The following is a 21,941-nucleotide window of genomic DNA, read 5'->3' as shown; positions in this document are numbered from 1 at the left end:
GACAATGCAGGAGTGGCTTCAGGACAAGTCTCTGAATGTGCTTGAGTGGCCCAGCCAGAGCCTGGACTTGAACCCGATCGAACATCTCTGGAGAGACCTGAAAATTGCTATGTAGCAATGCTCCCCATCCAACCTGACAGAGCTTGAGAGGATCTGCAGAGAAGAATGGGAGAAACTCCCCAAATACAGGTGTGCTAAGCTTGTAGCGTCATACCCAAGAAGACTCGAGGCTGTAATCGCTGCCAAAGATGCTTCAACAAAGGTCTGAATACTTATGTTTTTGTGATATCAGTTTTAAATGTTTTAAACATAAAATTTCAAAAAAACTATTTTTTCTTAGTAATTATGGGGTATTGTACGTAGATTGCTGAGGTTAAAAATACATGTAATACATTTTAGAATAAGGCTGTAACGTAACAAAATGTGGGTCTGAATACTTTCCAAATGCACTAAACCTGCCTAATAATGCTTCATTACAAACATATAATGCCGCATAATTACAAGGTGTCAGAGATGGAAACATTGGAAATGGACATTTCCTTATTCTAAGTATATATCACCTTAACATCATCCACCTTCATCCTCGTGCCCTCCTTCCCAACAAAGATGTCATCTATATCGACCAGTAGGTGTCGCTCCAGGGAGAGAGAGAGCCTCTTTCCCGTCAGGAAGCCCACCGCGTCCACAAACACCAGCTTGTGCAGCCAGAAGTTGAGGTTGTTCCCAAACAGAACCCTCTGGATCCCATCATGGAGCCCCAGGTCCTGCACCACAGAGGGAAGCAGCGCGACCATCGTACCCAGTGAGGGGACACTCTCTGCGGACTGGGTCTTGGCCAGGAGGACGGGCTCGTAGGTGGAGTGGTTGGACTGAAAGACGGTCCAGTCGTCACCGGGGAGGGGGCCTGGGAGGGGTTGGCCGGAGCGTGTGATGAAGAGGAGGGGGGACTTGGAGTTGACCGTGCAGTCTTTCAGGCCCAGGTTGGAGTGGAGGAAGAGGGGGAAGCCTTTGAGCTGGGCACTCAGCAGGCTATTCTCATTGGCCTACAGGAGGGAGGAGGGTGGTCAATTACATCATCAAGAAGGGACAGAGAGTTACAATTTCATTCCAGTAAATTCTATTCAGATCATTGTCGATAGAAATCTGTTGCATTGCATTGAATGGACAAAACTTCCAATCAAGTGGAATAGAAAATCCTTTTAGCTCTGTGGAATAGATTTCCAAATGTCACCCTATTGAATAAGCTTGACTATGAAATACATTCTATAGAGATGAAGGGGGTGGTAATTCAATTCATTAGATCCTATGGATGTCCAATCTCTTTCTCCTAAACTGCCTCTCCCAATCCTCCCTCCCTCCCTCCCACTCACTCACTGGAGGCTTAGTCAATAACTATCTTACATGGCTGTGTGGGCGTCTAAGAAAACAATGTTATTAAGTTAACACTCACCCACACACACTGAGGATGTTCCCATACACACAAAAAAATATTAAAGCAACTTTTCCCCCAATGCCCACGGAAGTATGAAACATATTCCTGTTCAACATTGATGATGTCATTGAGATTCATTTCTCACCCTCACTTTCTCTCCCTGATAGACTGATCACAAACCCCACTAGATTGACCAGGTATTCATGCTTACCCACCTACCACTCCTCCCTCTACCTCTGCTCTTTCACAAGACCTGCAAACTGTCCTTTGGTTACCAGGCTCTACTGGGATTATTAAGATAGAGGAAAAGAGAGAGAGAGAGAGACAGTGAGAGAGAGACAGTGAGAGAGAGAAAGGAAGAGAGAGAATAAGAGAGACAGAGAGCAAGAGTGAGAGCACATGAGACAGAGAGAGAGAGAGCCTGCCATAAGATGAGGGACAGAGTCTGACAGACCAATCAACCTGCACATGTCCTCTACTGTATGCTTATTGTTATTGTTCAATGTATGGTTATTTTGACCCTTTGTTATTGTTGTTACTGTTGTCCCGTTGACAGTTTTGATTCTTATTATTTTCATATTGTAAATATCCAAAATAAGCTTTGGCAATATGTACATTGTTACGGCATGCCAATAAAGCAAATTGAATTTAATTGAGAGCACGAGAGACAGAGGACCAGTGAGAGAGAGAAAGAGAGAAGAAGAGGAAGAAAAAGCAAGAGCATGAGAGAGAGAGAGGAAGAGACAGACATGTCTTTCTCACTCTGAGGATGTCAGTAATATCTATTCCATAAGGGAGGGAAGAGGAATGAAGAGAGATGTTGTGATAGACAGATGGAGAGGTGGAGATAGAGAGAAACTCTGTAGGGTGTTTCTGACCTGGAAGACATAGTACTAACCTTAAAGCTAGAACCCTTAAATGAAACAATAACCAAGCATCACGCCACCTCTGTTTTGGCAAAAAAAAACTGTGGGATGGGCCAGAAGAGATATGGATGCAAGGACCATCCACATCATTAAAATGAAAGTTGTAACCATGTTTACACTTACAAGCGTATATTTTGGGATCTGATGGGGTACAACAGTCGATCTAACCTCACGAGGCATTTGAAGTCATATTCTTCAAATATCAATGGGTATATGTCATTAAATTATAAGCTACACTACCGGTCAAAATATTTAGAACACCTACTCATTCAAAGGTTTTTCTTTATTTTCTTAATTGTAGAATAATAGTGAACACATATACTGAGCTGGCTGCTTTTCCTTCACTCTGTGGTCCGACTCATCCCAAACCATCTCAATTGGGTTGAGATTGGGTAATTGTGGAGGCCATGTCATCTAATGCAGCACTCCATCCCTCTCCTTCTTGGTAAAATAGCCCTTACACACCCTGAAGGTGTGTTTGGTCATTGTCCTGTTGAAAAACAAATGATAGTCCCACTAAGCCCAAACCAGATGAGATGGCGCATCGCTGCAGAATGCTGTGGTAGCCACGCTGGTTAAGTGTGCCTTGAATGTTAAATACAGTGAGGGAAAAAAGTATTTGATCTCCTGCTGATTTTGTACGGTTTGCCCACTGACAAAGAAATGATCAGTCTATAATTTTAATGGTAGGTTTATTTGAACAGTGAGAGACAGAATAACAACAACAAAAATCCAGAAAAGCGCATGTCAAAAATGTTATAAATTTATTTGCATTTTAATGAGGGAAATAAGTATTTGACCCCTCTGCAATCATGACTTAGTACTTGGTGGCAAAACCCTTGTTGGCAATCACAGAGGTCAGACGTTTCTTGTAGTTGGCCACCAGGTTTGCACACATCTCAGGAGGGATTTTGTCCCACTCCTCTTTCCAGATATTCTCCAAGTCATTAAGGTTTTGAGGCTGACATTTGGCAACTTGAACCTTCAGCTCCCTCCACAGATGTTCTATGGGATTAAGGTCTGGAGACTGGCTAGGCCACTCCAGGACCTTAATGTGCTTCTTCTTGAGCCACTCCTTTGTTGCCTTGGCTGTGTGTTTTGGGTCATTGTCATGCTGGAATACCCATCCACGACCCATTTTCAATGCCCTGGCTGAGGGACGGAGGTTCTCACCCAAGATTTGACGGTACATAGCCCCGTCCATCGTCCCTTTGATGCGGTGAAGTTGTCCTGTCCCGTTAGCAGAAAAACACCCCCAAAGTATAATGTTTCCACCTCCATGTTTGATGGTGGGGATGGTGTCTTGGGGTCATAGGCAGCATTCCTCCCCCTCCAAACACGGCGAGTTGAGTTGATGCCGAAGAGCTCCATTTTGGTCTCATCTGACCACAACACTTTCACCCAGTTGTCCTCTGAATCATTCAGATGTTCATTGGCAAACTTCAGACGGGCATGTATATGTGCTTTCTTGAGCAGGGGGACCTTGCGGGTGCTGCAGGATTTCAGTCCTTTATGGCGTAGTGTTACCAATTGTTTTCTTGGTGACTATGGTCCCAGCTGCCTTGAGATCATTGACAAGATCCTCCAGTGTAGTTCTGGGCTGTTTACTCACCGTTCTCATGATCATTGCAACTCCACGAGGTGAGATCTTGCATGGAGCTCCAGGCCAAGGGAGATTAACAGTTCTTTTGTGTTTCTTCCATTTGCGAATAATCGCATCAACTGTTGTCACCTTCTCACAAAGCTGCTTGGCGATGGTCTTGTAGGCCATTCCAGCCTTGTGTAGGTCTACAATCTTGTCCCTGACATCCTTGGAGAGCTCTTTGGTCTTAGCCAATGGTGGAGAGTTTGGAATCTGATTGATTGCTTCTGTGGAAAGGTGTCTATTATACAGGTAACAAACTGAGATTAGGAGCACTCCCTTTAAGAGTGTGCTCCTAATCTCAGCTCGTTACCTGTATAAAAGACACCTGGGAGCCAGAAATCTTTCTGATTGAGAGGGGGTCAAATACTTATTTCCCTCATTAAAATGCAAAACAATTTCTAACATTTTTGACATGCGTTTTCTGGATTTTGTTGTTGTTATTGTCTCTCACTGTTCAAATAAACCTACCATTAAAATTATAGACGGATCATTTCTTTGTCAGTCGGCAAACCGTACAAAACCACCAGGGGATCAAATACTTTTTTGCCTCACTGTAAATCACAGACAGTGTCACCAGCAAAGCACCCCCACACCATAACACCTCCTCCTCTGTGCTTTATGGTTGGCAATACACATGCAGAGATCATCCGTTCACCCACACCGCGTCTCACAAAGACACGGCAGTTGGAACAAAAAAGTTCCAATTTGGACTCCAGACCAAAGGACAAATTTCCAACTGTCTAATGTCCATTGCAGGTGTTTCTTGGCCCAAGCAAGCCTCTTTTTATTATTGGTGTCCTTTAGTAGTCGTTTCTTTGCAGCAATTCGACCATGACGGCCTGATTCACAGTCTCCTCTGAACAGTTGATGTTGAGATGTGTCTGTTACTTGAACTCTGTGAAGCATTTATTTGGGCTGCAATTTCTGAGGCTGGTACCTAATGAACCTATCCTCTGCAGCAGAGGTAACTCTGGGTCTTTCCTTCCTGTGGCGGTCCTCATGAGAGCCAGTATAATCATAGCACTTTTTTTTTTTTGCGACTGCACCTGAAGAAACTTTCAAAGTTCCTGAATTGGTCCACATTGCCTGACCTTCATGTCGTAAAGTAATAATGGACTGTCATTTCTCTTTGCTTATTTGAGCTGTTCTTGCCATACTAAATACGACTATCTTCTGTATAACCCCCCCCCCCCCCCCCCTTTACTATTATTATACAAGGTAGAAAATACTAATAATAAAGAAAACTCTTGAATGAGTAGGTGTTCTAAAACTTTTGACTGGTAGTGTATATTCTTCAACAATCAATGGGTATATATCATTAATTTATAAGTTATACTCGTCAACAATCAGTGGGTATACAGTTGAAGTCAGAAGTTGACATACACTTAGGTTGGAGTCATTAAAACTCGTTTTTCAACCACTCCACAAATTTCTTAACCATCTTCCCTGTCCCTGCTGAAGAAAAGCAGGCCCAAACCATGATGCTGCCACCACCATGTTTGACAGTGGGGATGGTGTGTTCAGCTGTGTTGCTTTTACGCCAAACATAACGTTTTGCATTGTTGCCAAAAAGTTCAATTTTGGTTTCATCTGACCAGAGCACCTTCTTCCACATGTTTGGTGTGTCTCCCAGGTGGCTTGTGGCAAACTTTAAACGACACTTTTTATGGATATCTTTAAGAAATGGCTTTCTTCTTGCCACTCTTCCATAAAGGCCAGATTTGTGCAATATACGACTGATTGTTGTCCTATGGACAGAGTCTCCCACCTCAGCTGTAGATCTCTGTAGTTCATCCAGAGTGATCATGGGCCTCTTGGTTGCATCTCTGATCAGTCTTCTCCTTGTATGAGCTGAAAGTTTAGAGGGACGGCCAGGTCTTGGTAGATTTGCAGTGGTCTGATACTCCTTCCATTTCAATATTATCGCTTGCACAGTGCTCCTTGGGATGTTTAAAGCTTGGGAAATCTTTTTGTATCCAAATCCGGCTTTAAACTTCTTCACAACAGTATCTCGGACCTGCCTGGTGTGTTCCTTGTTCTTCATGATGCTCTCTGCGCTTTGAACGGACCTCTGAGACTATCACAGTGCAGGTGCATTTATACGGAGACTTGATTACACACAGGTGGATTGTATTTATCATCATTAGTCATTTAGGTCAACATTGGATCATTCAGAGATCCTCACTGAACTTCTGGAGAGAGTTTGCTGCACTGAAAGTAAAGGGGCTGAATAATTTTGCACGCCCAATTTTTCAGTTTTCGATTTGTTAAAAAAGTTTGAAATATCCAATAAATGTCGTTCCACTTCATGATTGTGTCCCACTTGTTGTTGATTCTTCACAAAAAATACAGTTTTATATCTTTATGTTTGAAGCCTGAAATGTGGCAAAAGGTCGCAAAGTTCAAGGGGGCCGAATACTTTCGCAAGGCACTGTATATTCACAGTAAAACGGGTTCTATATCGACATAACCTGAAAGGCCATTTAGCAAGAAAGAAGCCACTGCTCCAAAACCGCCATAAAAATGCCAGACTATGGTTTGCTACTGCACATGGGGACAAAGATCGTACTTTTTAGCGACATTTCCTCTGGTCTGATGAAACAAAAATAGAACTGTTTGGCCATAATGACCATCGTTATGTTTGGAGGAAAAAGGGGAAGGCTTGCAAGCCGAAGAACACCATCCCAGCCGTGAAGCACAGGGGTTGCAGCATCATGTCGTGGGTGTGCTTTGCTGCAGGAGGGACTGGTGCACTTCACAAAATTGATGGAATCATAAGGGTGGAAAATTATGTGTATATATTGAAGCAACATCTCAAGACATTATTCAGGAAGTTGAGGCTTGGTCGCAAATGGGTCTTCCAAATGGACAATGACCCCAAGCATACTTCCAAAATTGTGTCAAAATGGCTTAAAGACAACAAAGTCAAGGTATTGGAGTGGCCATCACAAAGCCCTGACCTCAATCCTATAGAAAATTTGTGGAAAGAACTGAAAAAGCGTATGCGAGAAAGGAGGCCTATACTCCTGACTCAGTTACACTGAGGAATGGGCCAAAATTCACCAAACTTATTGTGGGAAGCTTGTGGAAGGCTACCTGAAATGTTTGACTCAAGTTAAACAATTTAAAGGCAATGCTGCCAAATACTAATTGAGTGTATGTACTCGTCTGACCCATTGGGAATGTGATGAAAGAAATAAAAGCTGAAAGAAATAATTCCCTCTACTATTATTCTGACAATTCACATTCTTAAAATAAAGTGGTGATCCTAACTGATTACATGTCAGGAATTGTGAAAAACTGAGTTTAAATGTATTTGGCTAAGGTGTATGTTAACTTATGACTCCAACTGTATACTCTTCACCAATCAGTGGATATATATCATTCATTTATAGAGCTAACTGATTTGTTTTTTGTTTGTCCGATACCGATATTTGGGGAACAACACTTACCGATACCAATATACAGTATCTGCCGATATAATGGTTTAGGGAAATGAAAAATACTTATTTTTTCCACACAGTTTTCAAATTTCCATCCAAAATGTCAATTGTCCAATAAATATCTAAAATGTTGATTTCTTATATTGTGAAATGAATGAAATCACTAGATTGTGTTGGGATCAGCATGAGATTGTGTTGGGACCAGCATGAGAACGTGTTGGGACCTGCATGAGAACGTGTTGGGACCAGCATGAGAACGTGTTGGGACCAGCATGAGAACGTGTTGGGACCAGCATGAGAACGTGTTGGGACCAGCATGAGAACGTGTTGGGACCAGCATGAGAACGTGTTGGGACCAGCATGAGAACGTGTTGGGACCAGCATGAGAACGTGTTGGGACCAGCATGAGAACGTGTTCAGATCAGCATGAGAACGTGTTCAGATCAGCATGAGAACGTGTTCAGATCAGCATGAGAACGTGTTCAGATCAGCATGAGAACGTGTTCAGATCAGCATGAGAACGTGTTTAGATCATGAGATTTACCTTTTTCATCCTATTTATTAAATATTGGTTATCGGTGGAGTTATCATCTGATAACAATATAGGCTAGAGCTAAAAGGCCAAAAATGTATGTAGCAACTACGGACTCTGACCTTAAAGAAGCCGATGATGCCCACTCCGTATTCCACACAGTACTTGTCCAGCAGCTCTCTGTTCCAGGCGTCCAGGTTAACATACTTCAGGATGTTCTCATAGATGACCAGTGTGAAGCGTCCGTGCTCCTTATCAGTTAACGTGGGCATGTCCCCTTTACCGGGAGAAATCTCCGTCCGGTACCGGAAACGTCCCGACTCCAGGATGGCCACGATATCCTGGCCCAGCTGAGAGTACTGGCTCTCTACAAACACCAGCACCACAGGGTCTGTCCTCACCCCTCCTTCACCCCCGGGCCCCCCAGACACCGCCCGCAATGGGAGCAGGCGCGACGGGCTCACCCGGAGGTCATCGTAGACGGCCGACGCCACCTCGCCACCAGCCACGCCCCCTCCTGAGTGCTCGAGCTCCTGTTTCGCACCGTACAGGAAGTACGCGGAGACGAAGACGCTGACGGTGCAGAAGAGGAAGAGGAGGAGCAGTGAGGTCTGGAGGGGGAGGTGGCGGACAAGACGGACCAGCCGACGCAGGCGGGACACACATCCCAGCATCGTCACGCACAACGCCTGACCCGGCTGAACTACTGACCGAAACGGGCTTGTTGGTAGGGTAGGGAAGGACAGGATAGTGTAGGCTAGCCTAGGGTAGGCTTAGCAGAAATAAATCAGTCCCAAGTCAGTGTTGTTTTTTTCCAGTCTTCTGGTTAGTAATCCACAGGCTATAGAAGTAACAGCAGCAGCAGCTTGAGCAGCTACTGGGGATAGAAATGAGACGGTTTCACCATATTGGTTCTCCCACATGCTGTGTTGCTGATTATGTCACCATGGCAGAGATGTGGGGGGTCTCCGTCCTGGTGGGGGGAGCTGGCACTGCACGCCAGGGAGGGAGGGGAGGGGGGAAGGAGAGGGGGAATCAGAGCAGGAGAGGGCAGCTAGAGGTCTGGCTGGTCACCTGTCCATCACTGGAACCAGCCAACCACATCCCTCAGGGTTCCTGATTGGTGGTTGATCTTTACGGGGGCGGGCAATGGTGAGGTCACAAAGGTCATCCCAATAGCAACATTCTCCTGGATGGTTTGTGGTTATGACCTAGAATGAAACAAGAAAGAAATATAAAAAAATCAAACAAGAGGGCAAAGAACATTCCCTTTTCATAACTCACTCTCATGCCATATTTGTTGTTTGTTTACGTGTGTGGGAGAGGTGTAGGATACAACGCCGGTGCTCCTCTGAAAGTTCATTTTAAAAGCAGTCGTTGCATTCACCTACGCACGCTATTAGAGCTGCCAAAACCCCCAACACACACACACACACCACCCCACCCTTGGCCCTCACACACACAATCGATAGACGGAGAGAGAGAAAGAGAGAGCGAGAAAGAGAGCGAGAAAGAGAGAAAAGAAACTGGAGGCGAGCTGCTAAGCCAGTCTGTTCAGGCAGGGCTCTGTGGCTGCATGTAAAGTGAAGCCATGGCCCTTGGGGAAACTCACCTCCTGTCCCTCAAACACACATAGGATCAGAGGGGAGGGGAGAGAAACAAGCAGCCAAACCGTAACCCAAAAGAAATGAAGCCAGCGGACAGGGACAGACAGAAACCAATGGGAACTTATATCTCTAAATAGCACACCGTGCTATCACACTGCATCTGCGTTGGATGTGCAAGCTAATTAACCGAATCAATTGTCATAGAGAAAGACCTACTAGAAAAGTGTATTATTGACCACTGACTGCTGTACTCAAAGTATTCCGGTAGAGCTGGGACGATAAACCGGAAATGAATCGACACTGACCATACCAATCACTTATCGCATGCATTTTGCCGATATCATTCATAATGCAATCCAAAGGGTGTTAAAGGGAGAGAATTAGGTTTATTACAGGACACCACAAAGCATAACACTTCACAACACATGAGTAGATATCTAACACAGCTTGCTTGATTTCTGATTAGAGTAGCTTGATGGGGGGGGGGGGGGGGGGGATCTGATGTCATTCCATGGTTCTGCATAGAATTCCTCATGGTATTCCATGAAGGAAAGCTCAACATCATTCCATATAGCATTCCCTGTGGAATACCATGAGGAATACTGTGAGAACTAGGCTATACATTATTGTAAAGTCCCTCTGGTATTCCTGCTTCAGTCACAATCTTCAAAGACGCCCAAATCTCCCTCCCGAGTCGTGCTGCTGCCGTGGAGGATATCACACCTCCAACTGAGCCGCTTCCAAATTTCCCTTCAGAGGACCAGAGTTTTTAAACGTAAAAAGAGGCTGTTAAAAAGAGGTGGGTGTGGAGAGAAACTAACGCTCGAGATCAGACAGAAAAACACACAGCCCTGCTATGCTGAAGACTCCCGTTCCTTCTGTCAGGAGCAAGGTCCGTGCCACGGCATATAAAAACAAGATTAGCCGCTGCGGCACAGCGCAGAGGCTGCTGAAAAGCAAAGCAGAGGACGAGTCGCTCTGAGAGAGTAGTAAGGTTTTCTCAGGTGGGTGGTGGTTCTGCTGCTTTAATAGAAGGTTCGACATATTACTCAACCACAGATGTGGCTTTGAGAAGCCAATTCTTACCCTTCTTAGAATATTGTTTTGCTAATTAAATCACACTAATGATATAATGTTATCTGAAGACAAAGGTCTGAGGGGATACAAAGGCTGACGTGACACTGATAACAATGGTGGTGACAGCGGTTAGCAGGTGCAGGTTAAGCAGTACAAGACCATCTATTCATCTATCTACAGTAGGCCTCGGCCATCTATCTACAGTAGGCCTCGGCCATCTATCTACAGTAGGCCTCGGCCATCTATCTACAGTAGGCCTCGGCCATCTACCTACAGTAGGCCTCGGCCATCTATCTACAGTAGGCCTCGGCCATCTATCTACAGTAGGCCTCGGCCATCTATCTACAGTAGGCCTCAGCCATCTATCTACAGTAGGTCTCGGCCATCTATCTACAGTAGGTCTCGGCCATCTACAGTGCCTTGCGAAAGTATTCGGCCCCCTTGACCTTTTGCCACATTTCAGGCTTCAAACATAAAGATATAAAACTGTATTTTTTTGTGAAGAATCAACAACAAGTGGGACACAATCATGAAGTGGAACGACATTTATTGGATATTTCAAACTTTTTTAACAAATCAAAAACTGAAAAATTGGGCGTGCAAAATTATTCAGCCCCTTTACTTTCAGTGCAGCAAACTCTCTCCAGAAGTTCAGTGAGGATCTCTGAATGATCCAATATTGACCTAAATGACTAATGATGATAAATACAATCCACCTGTGTGTAATCAAGTCTCCGTATAAATGCACCTGCACTGTGATAGTCTCAGAGGTCCGTTAAAAGCGCAGAGAGCATCATGAAGAACAAGGAACACACCAGGCAGGTCCGAGATACTGTTGTGAAGAAGTTTAAAGCCGGATTTGGATACAAAAAGATTTCCCAAGCTTTAAACATCCCAAGGAGCACTGTGCAAGCGATAATATTGAAATGGAAGGAGTATCAGACCACTGCAAATGTACCAAGACCTGGCCGTCCCTCTAAACTTTCAGCTCATACAAGGAGAAGATTGATCAGAGATGCAGCCAAGAGGCCCATGATCACTCTGGATGAACTGCAGAGATCTACAGCTGAGGTGGGAGACTCTGTCCATAGGACAACAATCAGTCCGTATATTGCACAAATCTGGCCTTTATGGAAGAGTGGCAAGAAGAAAGCCATTTCTTAAAGATATCCATAAAAAGTGTTGTTTAAAGTTTGCCACAAGCCACCTGGGAGACACACCAAACATGTGGAAGAAGGTGCTCTGGTCAGATGAAACCAAAATTGAACTTTTTGGCAACAATGCAAAACGTTATGTTTGGCGTAAAAGCAACACAGCTGAACACACCATCCCCACGGTCAAACATGGTGGTGGCAGCATCATGGTTTGGGCCTGCTTTTCTTCAGCAGGGACAGGGAATATGGTTAAAATTGATAGGAAGATGGATGGAGCCAAATACAGGACCATTCTGGAAGAACCTGATGGAGTCTGCAAAAGACCTGAGACTGGGACGGAGATTTGTCTTCCAACAAGACAATGATCCAAAACATAAAGCAAAATCTACAATGGAATGGTTCAAAAATAAACATATCCAGGTGTTAGAATGGCAAGTCAAAGTCCAGACCTGAATCCAATCGAGAATCTGTGGAAAGAACTGAAAACTGCTGTTCACAAATGCTCTCCATCCAACCTCACTGAGCTCAAGCTGTTTTGCAAGGAGGAATGGGAAAAAAATTCAGTCTCTCGATGTGCAAAAAGGATAGAGACATACCTCAAGCGACTTACAGCTGTAATCGCAGCAAAAGGTGGCGCTACAAAGTATTAACTTAAGGCGGCTGAATAATTTTGCACGCCCAATTTTTCAGTTTTTGATTTGTTAAAAAAGTTTGAAATATCCAATAAATGTTCCACTTCATGATTGTGTCCTACTTGTTGTTGATTCTTCACAAAAAATACAGTTTTATATCTTTATGTTTGAAGCCTGAAATGTGGCAAAAGGTCGCAAAGTTCAAGGGGGCCGAATACTTTCGCAAGGCACTGTATCTACAGTAGGTCTTGGCCATCTATCTACAGTAGGTATTGGCCAACTCTCAGCAGTGATGACTGCCCCCCAATGTCGACCTTCAGCCTGGGCCAAAGCACTACAATTAGTTCAGAGAGAGGGATGGGGGAGGGAGAGAGAGGGATATAGAGGGGGAAGGACAGAGAGAGAGAAAGAGAGACAGACAAGCTGGAGGCCTTGGGTATGAGGGGGAGAGAGAGAGGAGAAGAAAGCATTAGACTGTAATGTAGGCTAGTGGGAAGCGATATGTAGAGCTGCATTTACACTGAGTGGAAGAACAAAGACTGATGGCTGTTCTAACCCTCTCTATCTCCCCTAACAGCATTTCCTACTCCTCTCTCCACAATCAACAGAGACAGCCTCCTACAAACCCCCCATTCCAAAAAATAATAAAATAAATGTAAAACAACGGCAAAAAGAAAGAAGAAGCATTAATATTTTATGTCCTGAGTAACCTGATGGGATGAGGGCCAACGTATCAACAAGGTTGTACATTTTAGCAGCTGAGAGGTGGAGAGCAGCGGAGAGGTGGAGAGCAGCGGAGAGGTGGAGAGCAGCGGAGAGGTGGAAGAGCAGGGGAGAGGTGGAGAGCAGCGGAGCGGTGGAGAGCAGCGGAGAGGTGGAGAGCAGGGGAGCGGTGGAGAGCAGCGGAGAGGTGGAGAGCAGGGGAGCGGTGGAGAGCAGCGGAGAGGTGGAGAGCACCGGAGAGGTGGGAGAGCAGGGGAGAGGTGGGAGAGCAGCGGAGAGGTGGAGAGCACCGGAGAGGTGGAGAGCAGCGGAGAGGTGGAGAGCAGCGGAGAGGTGGAAGAGCAGCGGAGAGGTGGAGAGCAGCGGAGAGGTGGAGAGCAGGGGAGCGGTGGAGAGCAGCGGAGAGGTGGAGAGCACCGGAGAGGTGGGAGAGCAGGGGAGAGGTGGGAGAGCAGCGGAGAGGTGGAGAGCACCGGAGAGGTGGAGAGCAGCGGAGAGGTGGAGAGCAGCGGAGAGGTGGAAGAGCAGCGGAGAGGTGGAGAGCAGGGGAGCGGTGGAGAGCAGCGGAGAGGTGGAGAGCAGGGGAGCGGTGGAGAGCAGCGGAGAGGTGGGAGAGCAGGGGAGAGGTGGAGAGCAGCGGAGAGGTGGAGAGCACCGGAGAGGTGGAGAGCACCGGAGAGGTGGAGAGCAGCGGAGAGGTGGAGAGCAGCGGAGAGGTGGGAGAGCAGCGGAGAGGTGGAGAGCAGCGGAGAGGTGGAGAGCAGCAGAGAGGTGGGAGAGCAGCGGAGAGGTGGAGAGCACCGGAGAGGTGGAGAGCACCGGAGAGGTGGAGAGCACCGGAGAGGTGGAGAGCACCGGAGAGGTGGAGAGCACTGGAGAGGTGGAGAGCAGCGGAGAGGTGGAGAGCAGCGGAGAGGTGGAGAGCAGCGGAGAGGTGGAGAGCAGCGGAGCGGTGGAGAGCAGCGGAGCGGTGGAGAGCAGCGGAGCGGTGGAGAGCAGCTGAGAGGTGGAGAGCAGGGGAGCGGTGGAGAGCAGCGGAGAGGTGGAGAGCAGGGGAGAGGTGGAGAGCAGCGGAGAGGTGGAGAGCAGCAGAGAGGTGGAGAGCAGCGGAGAGGTGGAGAGCAGGGGAGAGGTGGAGAGCAGGGGAGAGGTGGAGAGCAGGGGAGAGGTGGGAGAGCAGCGGAGAGGTGGAGAGCACCGGAGAGGTGGAGAGCACCGGAGAGGTGGAGAGCACCGGAGAGGTGGAGAGCACCGGAGAGGTGGAGAGCACCGGAGAGGTGGAGAGCAGCGGAGAGGTGGAGAGCAGCGGAGCGGTGGAGAGCAGCGGAGCGGTGGAGAGCAGCTGAGAGGTGGAGAGCAGCTGAGAGGTGGAGAGCAGGGGAGCGGTGGAGAGCAGCGGAGAGGTGGAGAGCAGGGGAGAGGTGGAGAGCAGCGGAGAGGTGGAGAGCAGCGGAGAGGTGGAGAGCAGCGGAGAGGTGGAGAGCAGCGGAGAGGTGGAGAGCAGCGGAGAGGTGGAGAGCAGGGGAGAGGTGGAGAGCAGCGGAGAGGTGGAGAGCAGCTGAGAGGTGGAGAGCAGCTGAGAGGTGGAGAGCAGCTGAGAGGTGGAGAGCAGCGGAGAGGTGGAGAGCAGCGGAGAGGTGGAGAGCAGCGGAGAGGTGGAGAGCAGGGGAGAGGTGGAGAGCAGCTGAGAGGTGTAGAGCAGCGGAGAGGTGGAGAGCAGCGGAGAGGTGGAGAGCAGGGGAGAGGTGGAGAGCAGCTGAGAGGTGGAGAGCAGCGGAGCGGTGGAGAGCAGGGGAGCGGTGGAGAGCAGGGGAGCGGTGGAGAGCAGGGGAGAGGTGGAGAGCAGGGGAGAGGTGGAGAGCAGGGGAGAGGTGGAGAGCAGCAGAGAGGTGGAGAGCAGCGGAGAGGTGGAGAGCAGCGGAGAGGTGGAGAGCAGCGGAGAGGTGGAGAGCAGCTGAGAGGTGGAGAGCAGCGGAGAGGTGGAGAGCAGGGGAGCGGTGGAGAGCAGGGGAGAGGTGGAGAGCAGCTGAGAGGTGGAGAGCAGCGGAGCGGTGGAGAGCAGGGGAGCGGTGGAGAGCAGGGGAGCGGTGGAGAGCAGGGATGTGACAAAACATTTATGTTTAAACTGCTATTTTTTTCGAATTTAAACGTTTAAAGCAAATCAAATGATGTGGATTCCAAAGTCCGATATGGTCACATATGACCGCTAGGGGGCAGTGCAGTTCAATCTACCACAGTCCTGGCTAGTTACTAGACAGCTCACCTTACTGCTGTCCCACAACCACTCAGCAACGATGCTATTAATGCCGTTTTATGTTGTCTGTGTGCTTTTCCTACATGTTCTCAGTACATGAGACTTCATGTCCCATTTGTCATCAATGTGATGGTTCGTTGCAGTGATGTATGACAGCATGTTCATAGATGTTCAGAAATGGTTGTTAACACCACGCATGTTGTTTGAGAGCTCATGATTTGTATTTGCAGAGCAATCATTCTACCATATCTCCATCAGGGCCGTGTCGGTTTTTCAACATGGTATCTTGTAGCCTGGTTCTAGCCTGGTTCTAGCTATGCCATCAGGGCAGTGAAGCCGACATCCTTTACCACTGACAATGGTTGCATATAAACTGCAATCATTTCTGTAATTAGCACTGTGATTTTCTCACTCTGTCCCTTATTGCACTGCTGCCAAAAACGGGTTGGGTCTCCCGGTGCCTCTCTTTCAGCCTCGTCATTTAACTTCTCAAAGTATTGCATTAAAGGACTTCACTGCTATTGCTTCCCTGTCATTTTCCCAACTATTAACGACAATGACGTGCAGAGCGCTTTATATCCGTGGCAAATCATTGTAAATATGCACATCTCCTCTTACTGACCTACCTCCTCACAGCATTGTTGCATTAGGTATTTGTTCAAAACAGTTTTTGGCCTTTAAGATGATAATCTCGGGACCTGTTAGTGATAGTTTTGTGTTAACTGCACTGTGATATGAATAAAAATAAATGAAAAAATACAAATAAAAACTCTCTCTCTCTCCCTCCATCCATCTATCATCCCAGTCTGAACAGAGGATGAATCAGTCCTTCCTCTCCTTAATCATGCATAGAGAGGACAGGTAGAGAGGTAGACAGACTGAGACTAACACGTATTTGATAGCTAACCTTTTCAAGGTCTTTGACAGCTAGAGCTCAAAGTGAAAATGAGGGTTGTAATTGGCTGTGTGGATGGAGGGAGGTACCATGAGGGAACATACACAGACGGGGGGGGGGGGGGGGGGGGTGCAGGAAGAGTGAGACAAGAGAGACAGAGACAAGAGAGAGTGAGACAAAAGCAAGAGAGAGGGAGACAAAGCAAGAGAGAGTGAGACAAGAGAGACCGAGACAAGAGTGAGTGAGACAAGAGAGACAGAGACAAGAATGAATGAGACAAAGCAAGAGAGAGTGAGACAAGAGAGAGTGAGACAAGATTGAGTGAGACAAGAGAGAGAGAGTGAGACAAGAGACCGAGACAAGAGTGAATGAGACAAAGCAAGAGAGTGAGACAAGAGAGAGAGAGTGAGACAAGAGAGAGTCAGACAAGAGACCGAGACAAGAGTGAGTGAGACAAGAGAGACAGAGACAAGAGTGAATGAGACAAAGCAAGAGAGAGTGAGACGAGAGAGAGTGAGACAAGATTGAGTGAGACCAGATTGAGTGAGACAAGATTGAGTGAGACAAGATTGAGTGAGACAAGAGAGAGTCAGACAAGATTGAGTGAGAGAAGAGAGAGTCAGACAAGATTGAGTGAGAGAAGAGAGTCAGACAAGATTGATTGAAACAAGAGAGAGTCAGACAAGATTGAGTGAAACAAGAGAGCCAGAGCAAGAGAAACGTGATGCAGTCAATGTCTTTTTTTTTTTTACCCCTTTTTCTCCCCAATTTCGTGGTGTCCAATTGTTGTAGTAGCTACTATCTTGTCTCATCGCTGCAACTCCCGTACGGGCTCGGGAGAGACGAAGGAGACGAAGGTTGAAAGTCATGCGTCCTCCGATACACTCTCTCTTGCTTCTTAACACAGTGCGCATCCAACCAGGAAGCCAGCCGCACCAATGTGTCGGAGGAAACACCGTGCACCTGGCAACCTTGGCTAGCGCGCACTGCGCCCGGCCCGCCACAGGAGTCGCTGGTGCGCGATGAGAAAAGGACATCCCTACCGACCAAGCCCTCCCTAAACCGGACGACGCTGGGCCAATTGTGCGTCGCCCCATGGACCTCCCGGTCGCGGTCGGTTACGACAGAGCCTGGGCGCGAACCCAGAGTCTCTGATGGCACAGCTGGCGCTGCAGTACAGCGCTCTTAACCAAGGCGCCACCCGGGAGGCCCGATGCAGTCAATGTCAAATTGACGAAGTGTTCAAAACCCAAAATAACATATTTTCCCCAACATTAGCTTGGGATTAACGGAGAATACAGTGGGTAAAAAAACACAGCACATGACAGACAAGGCTGAGTACTGTAGTGTTTAGCCTCTAGGTGGGTGGTCAGTCAAACCCACAGCACTACCATTCTACTGGGCACCAGATGAATGAAGAGATGGGGGGGTAACAGAGTGTGGGCCTGGTCTGGGCCTCAGCTGTAACAACTCCACAGATAAACATCACTAAGGTTGGCCATATGCAGGCAGGCATCTCTCTCAATTAAATGATCAATTTAAGGGCTTTATTGGCATCTCTCTCTCTCTCTCCCTCCCCAGAGGTGCCCCTTTTTGAGGAAGGTATTGTTTTGGGAGGAAGGTGGCCCTCTCCTCTCAGCCCCTCAATGCCCCCTACCTCCCCCTCCTTACTGACAGAAATAAATGATGACCCTCAGTGTTCCTTTTACAAGTACCTTGGCAACCGCACACTCTCCATGGTAACGACACAAAGTGGCAACAGCATGGTAACTCTGTTCTGGAGGGAATGAGGCTGTGTGTTATGCCAATGGGACTAATGGGGGCTTGTTGTCGTTTCTTATAGTATAAACTACTGCATTAGGAAGAAGGGATCACTTAGAAGAGGAAATGCTCATGCAATACACACAAGTCATTTTTTGCCAAAAACATAAACACACACACACAGCAGCACCGTGCCAAACTGGACAGTGCCAGGGTTAGAGCGGTATAATCCCTACAACTGGAGAAGGATTTGAACCAGCGACTGCAGTTATGGGGTGAGCACATTACCACCTGCGCCATTCAAGTACAGACCTCTTCACAGAGTCTGTAGCATATAGGGAGGCTGCGGTTCTTCTGACCACTGATGGTAGCTTTTTTTTTTACAGCAGTCAGGTGTCCCTGTCAGAAAGTAGCGGAACTTCTTACAGCTAAACTATATCTCACAATGTGCATTCATCCTGTCCTTTCTATCCTGTAGAAGATTAGGGACTTCAAAAAGAAAGTGAAAATTCCCCTTTGCCGTGCGATGCCTAAAGCTAAAAACAACATGCACACATGGAAATGCAAACAGAAACTCATTTTCTTAGACAGGTTGTATTTCAGATCCAGCGACAGTTCCCTCCGTCTGGCCTAAGCCCCCCATTGCTATCCATCAATACAGGATCAATAGATCTGAAATTCTAATTCCATTTCATGCATCCTTGTGGCTCCAGCGATTAAAAGCTTAGGCCGTGAAAAAAGTGTGAAGAATTTACTGTGACGGTTTCTCTCTCTCCTGCTCCTCTTCTCCCTCAGCCCATGTGAATGTACAGAACAGGCGGCGTCTCATTTAGCGGCACGGCAAACCTTTAAACTGACTTCTCTCATCGATTCATTTCACGACTGTGAAGGACAGAGGAGTCGAAGCCAGAAAGGAGAGAAAATGCAGTTTTGTATCGTTCTAATTATCAGGGAAAGTGACTTTCAGACCGACCTCCTCCTCCTACAAACCGCCACTGAATTATCACAGAATGTTGCAGCGCCTCAATTTCTTTCCCCAAGACTGAGGCAATTTCACCAAGGAAAATAACTAAAACGTTTTTCCTCAAATGGCCCGTCCTTCCATTTATGACTCCGGGCCCCCAATTCTGCAGACCCCAGTCCTGGCCCTGTGGTTACTGAAATGATTGCATTGTTATTCAGCAACGAGGTAATGGGACAGAGTGCTTGGGCTGATCTGGAAGTTCACTCTCAGAGTGTGCCCAGAGCACACACAATCCCTAAGAGCAATTATGACTAAGAAGACAGTGAAAAGGTATATTCTAGGAAAGAAATGAGACCGAATGAGGCCATTTCTGTAGACTACCTGCATATTCAGGGGTGGACAAAGCCCCCATTTCTAGCCCCGATAATGTAACCACATCAGCTCAACTGATGTGATTGTATCTGATGGTATCTGGCCCAGAGATCCCCAGCTTGAAGCTAACTGCAGCAGGCACAGTATAATAGCATGATTATACATTCAGAATGTGGAGAGCCGATTGGGGCTGAGATGAATAAAGACATGGGGGGAGAAAGAAGATTAAATATGTATGGGTCTTCTCCACTCAGATGGCCTGAAAAACCAGCTTCTCCACATTATGAATGTGGGATCTCCGATACTGCCGCGCCTCACTGCAGCTACGGAGGATCTGAGGCGATCGGGAACATGTGAAATGGATTACTACGCTCTGGGAAAAGCAGACGGCATTTCATTCCCACACACTACAGGAGAAAAAGATAAATGAACAGCTTTAACTTTACCAACCACCACCCCCCGCTGGCATAAGACAAATCGCCACCCCTGCCCAGTCGGCCTCTACGGCTACATATAGACATGTACATTCACTATATCAGACATGAAGACTATGTAAAATGCATATAGACATGTACATTCACTATATCAGACATGAAGACTATGTAAAATACATATAGACATGTACATTCACTATATCAGACATGAAGACTATGTAAAATACATATAGACATGTACATTCACTATATCAGACATGAAGACTCTAAAATACATATAGACATGTACATTCACTATATCAGACATGAAGACTATGTAAAATACATATAGACATATACATTCACTATATCAGACATGAAGACTATGTAAAATACATATAGACATGTACATTCACTATATCAGACATGAAGACTATGTAAAATACATATAGACATGTACATTCACTATATCAGACATGAAGACTATGTAAAATACATATAGACATGTACATTCACTATATCAGACATGAAGACTATGTAAAATACATATAGACATGTACATTCACTATATCAGACATGAAGACTATGTAAAATACATATAGACATGTACATTCACTATATCAGACATGAAGACTCAATGTAAAATACATATAGACATGTACATTCACTATATCAGACATGAAGACTATGTAAAATACATATAGACATGTACATTCACTATATCAGACATGAAGACTATGTAAAAAACATTGGTCCACTCGCCATTAGGAAAAAGGCAACCTTGTAAGTGCTCCGAGCGAGTTCAATAACAGAACAGATCAGGTTACATTGGCTGCTACAGGACAGGGAGATAAAGAGTAGCAGTAAGGCAGGAATCAGTGAATCCACTTAAAGATCACAACATCTGATGAAGGGACCAAATGTGGTTTGAGTATCTGCTTTTTCTTCTTTATGGCCAATCTCACCCTCTGCGCCAACTCATTTCAAATTCGTTCCAGTTGGATATTGAGTTATGATTAAGCAATCAAGGGGAAAGGATCATTTATATAGTATCCTGTATATAGATTCATTCACTCTACCATGTATCCTGTATTGATATTAATCCCACGGTGTAAACTATATATAGATTCATCCTACTGTGTATCCCGTTTAGAGATTCATCCTACAGTGTTTTCTGTGTATAGAGTGGATGTCAACGACAGGTTAATGTGTGGAAATTAAGATGGCCTGGGGCAATGGATAAATATGCACCTGCGCACGCACACAAGCACGGAAAAGTGGAGGTTAACTTTTGATTTTTCTAAGAAGGGAAATAAGATCGTAGTCCCTGAGACAACCGATGCAACGCAGAAGGGGGGTTGGAGCAATGGTGGTCATTTATCATGTTTTGGCAGGGTTAGAGGGAGAGAAGGGGGTGAGGGGTGGCTTTCATATGAATTAAGTGCATGTGGAATCTGGTGGTGGTGTGTTGAGCTGGGAAGAGCGAGAGATAGAAAGAGGGAAAGATGAGCGAGAGACCCTGGGATCAATGTGAGTGGCAGGAGTGTTTGTTCAGATAGTTTATCCACTGCCACCTCAGGACACAATACTGAAGGACACTGGGGCCAGCAGCAATACAATGAGTTTCCATTTGGAGAAAGAGATAGCAGTCTCAAGGAGTGAGTGAACTCAGGATTCCCCATGTGTTTTTCTGTTGCTCATTATGAAAAACGAGATTTCAGTCTTGGGGCTGTGGTTTGATGTGGTTGTGTTATCGTACCCTGGTAGTTACTGTTGTTTGTCGCTTTTGAGACAACATAGCAACAACATAGCCAGTAGTACCACTTCTTCAAAATGGTCAGAATTAATCTAAGATAAATCAGTAAATCTGTAATAAATTGACGTTTTTGTTGAGGTTTTAATCACTACATTTTACATCTAAGATGTTTGGTGCAGTATTTCTCAAATAAAAAAATGGGAAGGAAAACTAGTAGTCCTCCGCAGACAGTATGTACGCTGCTGTCAGGACTGATTTCTGACAACATTCATCAGCAACATGTCAAACTATGATAGATAAAGCACCAGCTACATGCTGTTAATCAGTGCCCAGCAGGCACATTGAGCAGGCAAGA

General features: G+C 46.3%; 1 protein-coding gene across 4 annotated transcripts in view; it reads right to left on the bottom strand.

Moving 5' to 3' along the window:
- The window catches only part of LOC110504826 (bifunctional heparan sulfate N-deacetylase/N-sulfotransferase 1), an 89,777-nt gene that overhangs the window by 13,302 nt on the left and 54,534 nt on the right, over positions 1–21,941 (bottom strand). For 3 of the 4 annotated variants that reach the window (XR_005041141.1, XM_036969697.1, XM_036969696.1), the window contains exons 3-4: positions 8,101–9,189; positions 561–1,043 (exon numbers count right to left, since the gene is read on the bottom strand). Coding sequence is in view for 3 of the 4 variants with exons in the window: in XM_036969697.1 (XP_036825592.1) it covers positions 561–1,043; positions 8,101–8,652 (1,035 nt within the window). In the remaining variant the exon portion in view is untranslated. The remainder of the gene's footprint in view (positions 1–560; positions 1,044–8,100; positions 9,190–21,941) is intronic. The other variant, XM_036969698.1, reaches the window with a different exon arrangement.

This window comes from Oncorhynchus mykiss, chromosome 31 (genome assembly GCF_013265735.2).
Source record: "Oncorhynchus mykiss isolate Arlee chromosome 31, USDA_OmykA_1.1, whole genome shotgun sequence".
NCBI lineage: Eukaryota > Metazoa > Chordata > Actinopteri > Salmoniformes > Salmonidae > Oncorhynchus > Oncorhynchus mykiss.
The sequence above is the reverse complement of the archived record's forward strand: the minus strand, read 5'-3'. Positions and strand labels throughout refer to the sequence as shown.